At 41.8% G+C, this 13827-nt stretch overlaps 1 protein-coding gene across 1 annotated transcript in view; it reads left to right on the forward strand.

Moving 5' to 3' along the window:
• Positions 1-12233, forward strand: part of LOC148012368 (protein trichome birefringence-like 26) — a 33686-nt gene extending 21453 nt beyond the window's left edge. The window contains exon 4 of the mRNA XM_087669513.1: positions 11213-12233. Within this exon, the coding sequence (XP_087525639.1) occupies positions 11213-11980 (768 nt within the window). The 3' untranslated portion in view covers positions 11981-12233. The remainder of the gene's footprint in view (positions 1-11212) is intronic.
• The last annotated feature ends 1594 nt before the right edge of the window (positions 12234-13827 follow it).

A 13827-nucleotide genomic window follows, 5' to 3' on the forward strand; every position in this document is an offset into this window, starting at 1 on the left:
GATGCACATGCCCTTTGGAACAGCTGTAATCAGTTGGATAATGCTGTAGCACTTGGTTTGGTACTTCTGAAAACTGAATTACAGATCTGAAATCTGTACTTCTGCGTGGTCATTTATTGCTGATTGGTACTTATTTGTACCTTGGTCACTTGGGTGACAATTTGGGCCTGCATTTACTGGTTTTTTGGTCACTTTTGAGCTGAAAACCATGGCTGGGAGCAATGACAGCAATAATTCGATGCATATAAAGAAGCTTGAAGGCGCACATAATTTTGCAGTGTGGCAAAAACAGTGCTACAATATCCTGTTACAAAAGAAGCAGGCAAAGCCGATCAAAACTAAAGGGGCAAAGCTTGCGGACATGTAACGTGTCCACTAGTATCATCCAGGACACGTCTTAGCAATCTATTAGAAAGGATGTCTAGAAAACTCTGCCCGACACTCCCATGGAATGTTACGGGTTTTGCGATCTAGGTCTTCCTGCGTTTGCCACGTAGCGGAAGTATCCTGGCCGTTCCCACTTGGGATCGACCGGAATTAGGGTTTTCCTGATTGGTCATTAGCTAACAGCAACTAGCGTCAGACCCGAGCGAACTACTTTACGCAGAAACGCCAGGTCCGAAGCGGATTCACGCTGCACTTGGTTTAAGGAGAATGGGAAACGAGAGGGATGCAAGGCTCAACCTCTCTGCCATAAGGCATAGTCCCATTCCGTTCCCCTAAAACAGCGTAAATCGGGTAAGACGTAACTCTAGGTCATCGCTCTCGTTATTCGTTTTGATGATGATGATCATCCCGCTGTTCTTCGAGATTTTTGAGAAAAGTTCTCGGCTAACCGGGACCACCCAATCGTAGGACGGACCCATGGCTCATCCTCCGCACTTTCCTCGGTTTGTTTTAGTTATGTAATTATCTAACACATTAATTTGACATATAACAATCAGCTTCCTTAATTAATCCTGTTAAGCACTGGTTCCTTTACGTAATCTTATCACGTGACATAGAAAAACAATATCAAGCAAGTTCTTTTTTTTAACATTTCATCATTTTATCTTTGAAATACAAGGAGTTCCGCCCGTAGGCTTGTCCATAATCTACCCGAAGGCTATCCAGTAATCCATAGTGATCACTATTCCAAGCTTCTGCCCGTAGACTAGTATGCGGGCCTCGAGATCCAATCCCGAGTCACGTTAGCCTCTTGTGCAGGACCCGGAAGGCGAGGGATTTACGGCCAGAGCCCCCCCTGGCACCCAAGCGTCCTCCTGCTCCAAGTAGAACTCAACGGAGAGACCTCTCGCGGCGGGTTCGGTCCACGTTCCTGGCGTGGTCAACAACCCCCTTGGTTAGGGTCAGGCAGGCAGTCAGGGGTAACTGAAGCTGCCTCTCCCTTCAGGCCTTCAACCTGAAGCATTAGATATCTTTTCATCCTTTAGTTCCTTGAGCAAACAATGCAAACAGTGCTTTCTAAACTGTTACAAGCACAATCAATTCCAGTGGTCGTTTATTTGGCCAATTGCTAAGGAGTGAATCTTTCTCTCCGAATGCATCCAGTACTCGATCCAGGATCAATTGCGACTTGGCAAGATCCCCAAGGGTTTGTTTGTTAACCCTATATCCTTGGGTTAGGGCCGTACCCTACTAACCCAACTTAACCAATACCTTAAGTTCTATTAGCAGTAAATATGTTATTCCAATTTACTAATTGGTCTTTTGCTTCCAAGCAAATATCTAATCCTCGTATCTTGGTTACTTTACCCAAGAAAGGTACTATATCACGACGATTATTTCTCCTCTTGCAAGATAAACTTGCGTAAGAATCTGCCAATCTCATTTCGAGGAATTGGCCATTCCCTTTTGATCAAATCACAAGATCATGCGACTCTGCAACCTATTGCGCGAGTGTCGCATCAAAATCATGGGACTATTTTACCCATCGAATGGCGTTGTCTAATCACGAAATCATGATTAGATATGAAACAGGGTTAGGGTATCTTCATAACAATCCGTTCCTGATTGCACTAGGTCGATATTATCGGTCCTAAAGGTCCAAATCCAAATCGAGTTTCATTCTTTTAGCGAGCGATCCTTAGGGTAAAAACCCTAGATCGTTTCTCGCAAGTGTGCCCTATTGTTCCTACATTCCGTGAATGAGGGTAAGTCTTTAGGGTATAAGAGTTTCAGCTTTGGCAATAAGAGCGATTAGGTCACGTCCTCAATGTGCTAAACCCTAGTTAGCTCTTTGGGATATGTTGCATTGATTTAACCCTTCTTGAACGAGTTGCTTGCGGTTTAGGTGTTTTTAGGGTAAACCAATTTACTTATCTATTCTTGGAGGTATTTACGATACCCTTCCCGTAACCACATGATTCATTTCCTACGTTTGAGTATATTTACAAACCCTACTTTTCTGGTTAAACCCAAAGCATATGCTAAGTTACGACATAACTTCTATTGATGCATTTAAGATTCATGCTACTAAGCGATAGGGTTTTATGTGAACCATGCAACCTTTTTCTAACTTCTTTTCTAAATGAGATTTTCGTATGCTGAATAAGCATTGTACAACCTTTTGTAACTATTTACGTAGTTGATTGAGATTTAAGCCAATTGACTAGATTTTAATCTACTTTACGCAGTTTTAAGAACCATTTCCATGCCTTGTAAATTCCTACGGATTATTAGCGACCTTCTTTTAATGAATCATTTCGAAGGAAAGATGCCTAATAATGCGACATATGATTTACTCTTTCCCATGCATAATCGAAAGTGTACATTAGTAATTTCAATTTTATAAAGATGGGCATTAGTTAATCTGAGTTCGTTACTTTGCAATGCATAATAACCACTTGCCAGGAATGCATAAAGATCTTATGCTCTTCTTTTTCATTCGTTTAATACAAATGACCAATTCCTTGATCGAAGTTATTTCTTTTAATTTAGTCAAGGTATTTCAATAAAAAAAAATGCATCCTAATTCCATAAATGATCCATGCACAATTGAAATATTATGACGTTAATCAAAATTAGGAAGAAAAACCTAGACTTGTGGTGAAATGTCCACATGGATGTTAGGAGATGATCCTCCTGCGGTTGCGCCTTGTGCCTTCTTAGGAGCCATCGTGACTTTGACCTTCTCGCATTGGTCGTGGACTTATGATCTTGGCCCGTCTCCTTCGAACGCGAAACTCCCTTTGTGACCGCTTGTACGGTTTCTCGGAATCGGCTTTAGAAGGCTGTATAGGCTTCCTCCATGAAATGGTTTTAAAAGGCTTATGTGGGAAGGGTTTTTTTTTTTTAATAGAAGAAAAGAACCCGGCCTATGATGGAATTTAAAAGGGAAGGCAAGGAAAAAAAAAGTGCTTAAAACCTTGGGGGTAATAAAACCCGCTTGATAAGGCCTATGAAAAGCCCAAGGAAGGTAGTTTTAGATGGGCTTTGTGAAATGCTAAAAGGGGGGAACAAGGATTTAATTACTGGGATAAGTCAAACTTTAAGGGGACTTGGGTAGGAATTTCAAGAAGAAGGGCCTAAGGTGGAAATTTCGAAGAGAAAGGGGACTTGGGTGGAAACCTCACGGAAAGGGTTTTTAAGAAACCCGGGGTTAAAAAAAGACTTATATGGAACCCACGAGAAGGGCTTTAAATCTTGGGGATGGGTTTAAAAAACCCACTTTGTACAGGCAATAGGAAAGGCACGGGAAGGGGGGCTTTGGATCCCGGGGGAAAAGGGGTTTATAAAAACCTAGAGGAAGGCTTAAGAAAGCCACATGAAGGGGGGCTTAGATCCTCCCCTTAGAAGCTTCTCAAGAAGCTTCTGTGGGCGCGGCTACTCCACGTAGAGGAAGAAGACGATTCTTCTGGCGGCGTGATGGCGGGCAGTCCTTCTGGCGGCGTGTTGGCGGGCAGGGCCGAGATGAGGTCGAGGCAGAATTCGGCGGCAGCTTCCTTCTTCACTATGTCAAATCTCCTCCCACTCTCCTTCTCAGTCAGCGATATGCTATCTCTTCCAGCTCCCTCTTAATGGCAGCGTAACACTCCTTACCCTCCTCAAACTGGCGGCATCACGGCTCCTAGCTCCCCCTTCCAGCTCCCATGGCGATGGGTTTTATAGGGAGAGGGAGAGGTACCTCCCCTCCCCCACGCGGCCTGATGCATGAGCATCAAGCCTTCCATGAGCTCTAGCACGGTGCACAGTCATCGTGCCTCCCCTCCCTCTCCTCCAGCACGACCATCGGCTGGGGAAAGGAGGGGATAATTTAAAAAAATTTGCCCTTATTGCACATTATCCTTTTGGCCTCGAAAATATTACAGGACATGGATCAGGACGATTGGGATGAGTTGAATGAGCTTGCACGCTCAACCATAGAGCTATCGATTTCTGATGCCTCGCTCTTCAACATTGAAGGTTTGGATTCTGCATATGCTATATGGACTAGATTGGAAGAATTGTATGCACAGAAGAGCGCTGCAAGTAAAGTGTATTGGCTGAAAAAGCTTATGGATTTGTGTATGAAAGAAGGTACAGCAATGTCTACTCACTTGAGTGAGTTTAACTCCATTTTCAGTCAGTTGGTTGCCTTGAAGTTCATGATTGATGAGGAATTTAAGGCTACTTTCTTGCTTTGCACAATACCAGAGAGTTGGGATACATTCAGGACTATTATGAGAAATTCTAATGTGATCCTTTTGTATGCTGATGTAGAGAGTGCTCTACTTATGGAAGAGATGAATTGGCAGAACAACGCATCCAGTAAGTCTTCCAGTGCTTTGCATACTAGGGGCAGATCACAACAAAAGGACAAATATGATGGCATGGGACGCAGTAAATCACGTGGCAAAGATGTTGAATGCCATCGTTGTGGCAAGAAGGGTCACTTTAAACGTGACTGCTACAAATGGAAGAAAGAGAAAGGAAAAGGCAAGAAGATAGATGATTGCAAGGAAGAGAAGAAGGACAGTCAGCCTAAGGAAAGCAGTGTAAAAATTGAAGAGGTGAATGTAGTCACTCATGACAGTGACAGTGGGAGTGATGTACTCTTTGTCTCTTCACATTTTGGTGCACATGCTCTACTTGTAGATACAGGTGATGACATGCATACCTGGATTCTTGATTTAGGTGCTTCCTTTCATGTCACCCCTCATCGTGAGTGGTTTTCCGTATATACAGGGGGTCGACATGGTGTTGTCCATCTTGGGGACAACTATGCATGTGAGATTGCAAGTATTGGCAGTGTGCAGTTATAGTTTCAGCATGGCTCTGTCTTTACACTTAAGCATGTACGGCATGTACCTTAGCTCAAGAAGAGCTTGATTAGCACAGGACAGCTAGATGATGATGGTTTTCATACCACCTTTGGTGATGGAAAATGGGTTATTGCCAGAGGTTGCAAGAGTGATTCGTTGTATCCACTTCATGTTTCTAGTGTGCGTGACCATGTTGTTGCCGTGACCGAGCAGCCAAGTGTTTCTTTGTGGCATGGCCGGTTGGGACACATGAGTCAAACAGGAATGAAAGTGCTTTCTTGTTTGGGTTACTTGCCTTGTTTTCGTTATGCTGATTTTGAGCACTGTGATCATTGTATTTATGGCAAACATGCACAGACTTCTCACAAAAAGTCTTTTTCTTTGAAATCTTCTCCTCTAGAGTTAGTACATTCAGATGAATGTCAAATGCCAGGATTATCTTTAGGGGAAAAGAAATATTTTGTCACCTTTGTCGATGATGCTATACGGAAAGTATGGGTTTACCCTATTCGTAGCAAGGATGAAGTGCTTGACAAGTTTAAAAAATTCTTGGCATTGGTTGAAAATCAAACAGATAAGACACTTAAGTGTCTTTGCTCTGACAATGGTGGAGAATACGTGTCTAAAGCCTTTCAGGCATTTTGTGACATCAAAGGGATAAAGAGGGAGCTCACTGCCCCTCATAATCCACCCCAAAATGGAGTTGCAGAGCGTATGAATCGGACCATACAGGATAAGGTCCGTACGATGCTGTCTCATGCTGCATTACCCCATGGTTTTTGGGCAAAGGCTGTTATGATAGCTGTTCACTTGATTAATCGGTCACCAAAGGTCTTTGGGGGGAGGGGGAGTTCCCCAAGAAGCGTGGTTGGGCAAGCCACCTTCATATGCTCATCTAAAAGTGTTTGGTTGCGAGGCTTTTGTGCACATTCGTAAAGAAAAATGCAGCAAACTTGAGCCAAAGTCCTGTAAATGCATTTTCCTAGGATATGGTGACGAGGGTGAAATGGGGTATAAATTGTGGGATCCCGAGAAAAGGAAAATAGTACGCAGCAATGACGTTATCTTTCGAAAAGATCGCATGCACAAACAACCCAAAAAGACTGAGGAGGTTCATAGGGTTGTATTCCGGGAATAAATACCTTTTGGATAGCAAAATGTGCCCGCTGTACAGCAGCAAATACCTGCTGTAAATGAACTTGTAAATGCAGGAAATGATGCTGGAAATGATCAGCCAGCTATTGCCCATGAAAATGGGCCATTACATGTGCAGGAGCAGCCAGGACAGCAAGCTGTTAATGCTGATTTGCAGGCTGAAATGCCAGGACAGCATGCTGAAAATGGAAATTTGCAAGAACAACCAAACAATGACCATTGGGTTAGGATATCTTCCAGGGCTACTAGATAACTTGACAGATTAATTCCTCGTGCAATTAATGTGGCTGACTATATCATGTTGACAGACTGTGGTGAACCGTCTTGCTTCAAGGAAGCAATGGATAGACAGGACAGCAAGAAATGGTATAAAGCCATGCTATCAGAAATGGAATCTCTTGACAAAAATGACACTTGGAACTTGGTGCAGTTGCCTAAAGGGTAGAGAACTCTCCCATGCAAATGGGTTTACAAAATGAAGGTCACTTCTGGTTCCTCACCAAAGTACAAAGCAAGATTGGTTGCAAAGGGGTACAAGCAGGAGCATGGAATTGATTTTGATGAGATTTTCTCTCTTGTAGTCAAGATGACTACATTGAGAACCATTTTGGGCTTGGTTGCAGTTGAGAATATGGAGCTCATACAGATGGATGTAAAGACTACGTTTCTACATGGTGATCTACATGAAGACATATATATGCAGCAGCCTGAAGGGTTTGTTGAACAAGGGAAAGAACAAATGGTCTGTAAACTCAAAAGGAGTTTGTATGGGCTGAAACAAGCACCAAGAGAATGGTATCATAAGTTTGATACATTCATGCAGTCCCAAGGCTTTCATAGAAGTCAAGTGGATCACTGCTTGTACACCAAGAAAGCAGCAGATGGCAGCCTGATTATCTTGGTTTTGTATGTTGATGACATGCTGATTGCTGGCCAGGATACTTATGCCTTGGATTCATTGAAGCAAAGTCTTCATGGCAGCTTTGACATGAAGGATCTGGGTGATGCAAATCACATTCTTGGCATGCGAATACTCAGAGATAGATCTAAAGGTTTACTCTATCTATCTCAGTAGGAGTATATCTCCAAAGTTTTGCTGTGTTTCAATATGGAGGGGGGGAAAACAATTGGGGTTCCATTGCCTCCATATGTGAAACTCAGTGCAGAGGACAGTTCTACATCTGATGATGAGAAGGCTGAAATAGCCAAGATACCATATGCTTCAGCTGTTGGCAGTTTGATGTATGTTGTGGTTGCTTCACGTCCTGACATTGCTTTTGCAGTGGGAGCGGTTAGCAGATACATGGCAACCCCTTGCAAGAAAGCATTGGGATGCAGTGAAAGGTATTATGAGATACCTCAAAGGCACAAAGGAGTTGTGCATCTGCTTTGGAAAGCAGAAGGCATCTGTTGTTGGCTTTACGGATGCAGACTATGTTGGTCATGCGGACTGCAGGAAGTCCATTTTTGGGTATGTGTTTACTTTCACAGGAGGAGCGGTCTCTTGGATCTTGAGGCTACAAAAGTGTATTGCATTGTCTACTACAGAGGCAGAGTATGTAGCTGCCACTGAGGCATACAAGGAGGCTTTATGGCTTTCACGTCTGGTGGAAGAGCTTGGCGTCACAGAGTTACCTGTTCTCCATTGTGATTGTCAGAGTGTTATCATGCTAGCACGGAATCCTGTCTTTCATGCAAAGACAAAGCACATATAGGTGAAATATCACTTCATTAGAGATGTACTTGACAACAAGAGCATTGAGCTTGTCAAAGTGCATACAGATGATAATCCTGCAGACCTTCTCATGAAGGGTCTTCCAGCAGAGCGGTTTGCTCATTGTCGATAGATGATGGGAGTTGGATAGATATATTTATTTAAGCTTTGTACATACTTAGACTTAGCTGATTCTTTTCTCCTCTTAAGGCACATTGCCTTTAGGTGGGAGGTTGTTGGGAATAAAGGGCCATCGTGCCTTTTATATGTGCACGGGTGTGAACACACCCTTAGCACATTGTACTTTCATACATATATCTATCTAAAACCTAAAGCGGTACACTCGTCATTGTACCGAAAAACGTGTTCACTCTCTACTCTGCTTACTCGCACTCTGTCTGTCTCTCTCATTGAGCGTAAGGTCCGTCTACCTCTATCTCCGTGCCTGATCGATTCCTTCAAACAAGACTGAAAATCAGAATTTTCTTCTCTTGCTTCTTCTCTCCTCTCTATGGTTGATGCATGTGCATTATGGTGGTGGAAACTGATGATCTAAGCCTTAATTTTGGACCTGAAGTGTGTTGTGGATTGGGAATTTGATGATCCTAGTTTGTAAACAAGCAAGGATTAGGGTTTGCATGGCTGAATTGGGATGCTAGCATGCATGGCCTGGCGATTGAGGAAGGTCGCGGATATAACATAATTCTGTTAGCAGACATTAGCGCAATGAGATCTGGTGGTCTAACAAGGCTGATTTGCATGCAATTGGAAAAGATTCCATTGGGTTTCCCTAGTGTGGAATCAAGGGGCAAATTGAATTTTAGGGGGGTTGTTACAGAGAACAGCATGTGGTTTTAGAATTGTGTGGGATTGTGCTTGATTTACTAAGGATTGGGAACTTTGATGTGTTCCTTGAGTTTGTGGCACGGCCCACCAATTTCTTGGGAATCTGGTCTATTTGAGTTGTTCTTTAGGGCAATTAAACCCAAAGCAGTAAAGTGTTGAATTTTCAAGTTATCATTTGTTATGCTTTAATTGCTTGTGGTAATCGGTATAATTTAGGGTTCCACCACCCTTTCTCCAAAAAGGAAGGTTGATTTCACCTCCCCGCCCCTGTCAGAAGTGGGTGTAGTGATGGAAGCATGAGTATTTGCTGTAATAGACTGACAAACACAGGAGAGAGGAGAAACATTGCGAAGAAAGATGAGCACTACAAAATAACTCAAAGAAGGGATGCTTTGGAGATGGTATCCATATACTAGGACAAGAGTTTGCTGATGTGGGCATTAGTGTTGGCTCCCTCTCTCTGATAGGACTTGAATATGGTCTATGTTGAATGAACGAGGAGGAGAGAGCCATCAGTCCTATAAATAGGACAAAAGTATGAACTAGTTAGTCAGAAATAAGGGGCGAATAAAATAAAGTTGGCTTGCATAAAATATGCTAGTCGGCCACAAAGAGGTGCTCATAAATCAGGTGACCACATCAGATTGGAAAAGATAAATGCCTAGTGTATTGATGCATAGACTCATACATAAACTGAAATTATTTGCTACCTATCCATCCATCCATCACCCCACCCCATCATCCATCATCATCTCCCCCCTGTGGGTGGAAAGACGGGAATGTGGAGATCTGACAGGGTTTGCAAAGGAAAACAATGAGTGTAGGACTAGGACTAAAACATAGAGAACTCAAACACAAGTGCAAAAATACAAATACAAACAAAGAAGAGAGAGAACTTTGAAGTGAATGAATGAATCTTGTAAATAAAGGAAAGAGTGTACAAGATGCTCAAGGGCAGCAGGTTGAGGGAGATGGCGATGTGTAATGTCCACCGAAGATAGAACCAGAGTGCTGTGACCACTAGTTAGAGCTGAGTGAGGTTGAAAGTGGAAGGGCAGCAGGCTAGGAACGAAAACACAGCAGTCTCTAAGGTTGGAACCAGTAAACATAGCAATATAGTCACTTGAAGATGATGGCAGCTGATCACCGGTAGTAGTGGGAGGCTGGGTGACAAATGGAGGAGAAAGATATAATATAGACTGAGCCTACATTGCAATAAATGCAAGCTTTATGATGCTCAAGATAGTAGGGTGGCAACAGTGGACATGGCGCTAGGGGCTGGTGAAGATGTGGCAGTAGTCAGGATGGGTTGGGGAGAGAAAGCTAATTGCTGAAACTTGCAAGACAAGAGGTGAGGTTGAGTGGTGGATAGTTTGTCAATTTATAGATGAGTGGATCTTCCCAAAGGAGGGTTTTGGCTTATGGGACACACTCTCTAGGACCATGCATCATTCAATGAAACTTGGTAATTTACATGTTTTGCCTATGAAATAGAGTTTGGGTGTCAGTGAACTTGTGAAATGACTACTTCCAATAAATATTAGTAGCCAACATTACAAAATTAGGCACAACAATTCCATGAGCTATTGATGAGGTTAGAGAAGCAATTTCAAAGGACTTGCTTGTTTTCACATTGAGAGGATAACTGAGAGAATATGCTGCTCTAATTGTCCTACTAAATTTAATGGACAACAGCATATCTCTTTCTATTTATATGAGAATTAATTATTGAAGAGGAAAAGTTGCCAATGTGTATTATGTATAATTTCTAATGAATGGATAAGTAGATTGGGGGAAAATTCACCATGTTGGATAGATATGAAGGTCCACGGCAAGGGAATCAGAGAAGTTGGACCAGGGTTCTGGTGGGCGCCTTTGAGTTTTCTGATCAGAATTTTTTGACAGTGAATTAGGATGGGCGGAATATCTTTAGAATTAGGATTATGTACAATGTTGTGAACTAGACTTGCAACTTATTTCACTTCTTCCTACCTAGACAACCAATGATTATGTATGGCATGGTCAATTCATTCTTGGGTCATATTAAAATGGTATAGGATACAATCGCTGTTTTAACTTTTTCTCAATAGTAGTGCCATTTTCTCTGGAGTGAATATGTGAAAAACTAGGGTTATGCGAAAACATGTACTCTGATGATAGCATCCTTGTTTTGCAGTAATTTGATAGTCAACATAGCCATTTGGTGGACTGTTACACCAAAAAGAGTATGACCCTTTTTTTTTGCATTTCGCAGATTGAAATGCCGGAAAACCTTTATAGAGATGAGAGAGATCTGTTTGTACAATGGTACTTCCCATCATACAATTTCACTTTAGCAGTTTTCTGGTCTCCTTTTCTTGTAAAGTGGACAGAAGATGAGATTCAGGGGCTGCCCCCAGGCACTGAAAAACTCTATCTGGACACTGTTGATCCAAAATGGGCGGTCTTCCTCCCGAAATTTGACTATATTGTGCTGTCATCAGGCCATTGGTACTTGAAATCTTCTGTTTATTACCAGAATAATGAAGTAATAGGGTGTCATTATTGCCCGGGAACTAACATCACACAACTGGGTTTCTACTTCGGCTTTCGAACTGCATTAAGGACAGTGTTTGATTATCTCATGTCATCAAAGTACAAAGGGATTATGTTTTTCAGGACATTTACACCAGATCATTTTGAAGGCGGCCAATGGCACAATGGAGGTCACTGTGTGAGGACTATGCCATCTCACAATGCTACAGTGGAAGGAGTGATAGCAGAAATGCATAAGATACAGTTAGAGGAGTTTGGTCTAACCCTGCAACAAAATCCTGGGGTAAGTGCAAGGTTAAAGATTGCAGACACAATACACGCGTCCATTGTGCGGCCTGATGGCCACCCAGGTCCTTATAGAGACGCTAATTCTCTCCAGCAGACTGGAGGGACAACCAAACCTCCACAGGACTGCTTGCACTGGTGCTTGCCTGGGGCCATTGACACCTGGAGTGCCATGATTTTGCACATGTTGAAACAGCTCTAGCACTGTGTTCGTGTTCCTTCTGGCAAATGTAACCTTGTAAGAAAATGAGCACAGCCTTTCCAGAAGCTATAAAATGTGCTCAAGCAGCAACTATCCATTGTATGGGATTGACATGGCAAATGTACTTTCTGGATTTTACATCTCATAAAAATGTATGCAGCCACCTACAAAGCATGTCCATGACCTTGTCAAAGCACAGATTGATAAGAGAATCATATATCCCTTGCACATTAATTGTTTGGCTTAAAAAATGCAGCATTCTATCAACAAATATTAAAGTCCATAAAGATTCACGGTATCAAAAAATGAAGTAGAGAGGGTGTCAAACTCCAACCATAGGACAAGTGGTATTGTCATACATGCACACGCCCACACAGTATCTTGAAAATGAATCAAGCTTACATAAGCTTGACCACAAACTCATGGGTGAAGATGTCTTTCTCAATCACCTAGTTCTCAAATAAGAAAGTTGCTAGAGTAGTAATCCTCCAATTCTTGCCTGCCAACGCATAATGAACAGTGAAGGCTTCTCCTATCCAATAGGATCTACAAGAATGATTGAAAAGAAGTATATGAAGTCCAGACATTCAGCAAACAATGTGGGCTTTCACTAGCTTACTTGTCAACTGAACTTCCAAATTCTTAGTAACCCAGAGTGTATTCTACACTAGTAAATCTACCCTCTCTCCATGTGTTTGTGTGCACACACACACACACATGGAGACAGAACTTAATCTATGCACTGAATAACCAAACAATGATTTCACACTATATGTCAATTGCATTTATAGATGTACTCTTACATACATATAGGCAAAATTGATTTACGCCTCCAACATACAAGATCTCAATGACTTTAAGGTTCCCACGTAGAAACCTTGAACTACTTTATGCTTCTACATTTTAAGGTTTGTAGGATTTTAAACCTTCCACATTGTGAAACTTTGTACAATGGTAACATTTTTTAAAGTGTTAATAGGATTTCAACATGGCCTTGTTATTTGACTATTGACATAAAGCTTGCTCACATGTCCACATTAATTGAAGCTAAGATAAAGTTGTGCCTAGATGAAACTACCTTTGTATAGAATAAAGGGGAGAATCAAACCATATAATCTGATAGCATATCGTAATGACAACTTTATATAAATATGTTTATTCTCTTCTAGATTGTGAGGTGATACTTGAATCAATTTAACATGTACACAAGATTAGTACTATACAATGCACAATTAGTTTTATACTTAGTGTTTCATAAAATACCTAAATCTAGTTGATGCACAAGCCAACATGTCTTAAGATTAGAAGCATACAAACAATCTCACTTATCTCTCTCACAAAAGCCATTAACTCAATTGATAGGATGATTGTGTGTGATAATCGGGTTGCGGCTTCCAATTCTAATCTAGGATGTGTTAGAAACCAATGGACTAATTGATGTGTGTGGAGAGAGAGAGAGAGAGAGAGAGAGAGAGAGAGAGAGAGAGAGAGAGAGAGAGTGTGTGTGTGTGTGTGTGTGCAAAAGACCAAAGTGGTCAATGAGGCTTGAGCATATAGTACACCTACAATGATATCTAATCAAAGAGTATAATCAAAGTAGATCTACATAATTGAATCAAATGTAATGATCTATGTTTAGAGTACAACAAAGTATTGAAAGAAATAGAGTACAACAAAGTATTGAAAGAAAAGAAAGTATAGGGACAAATAAAATATAGAAAATTGATGATGATGTAGTCTTTACTCATCCCAAGTTCCCCCTCATAAGGTGTTGTAGTAGCTGCTCCAGCATAAGGGGATTGAAGTGTCTTAGTGGGCATCTCTTGTGGCAAGCAATGATGGCTTGT

Source organism: Lygodium microphyllum, chromosome 27 (assembly GCF_053477565.2).
Source record: "Lygodium microphyllum isolate KBCC chromosome 27, Lygodium_microphyllum_v1.1.10, whole genome shotgun sequence".
Lineage (NCBI taxonomy): Eukaryota > Viridiplantae > Streptophyta > Polypodiopsida > Schizaeales > Lygodiaceae > Lygodium > Lygodium microphyllum.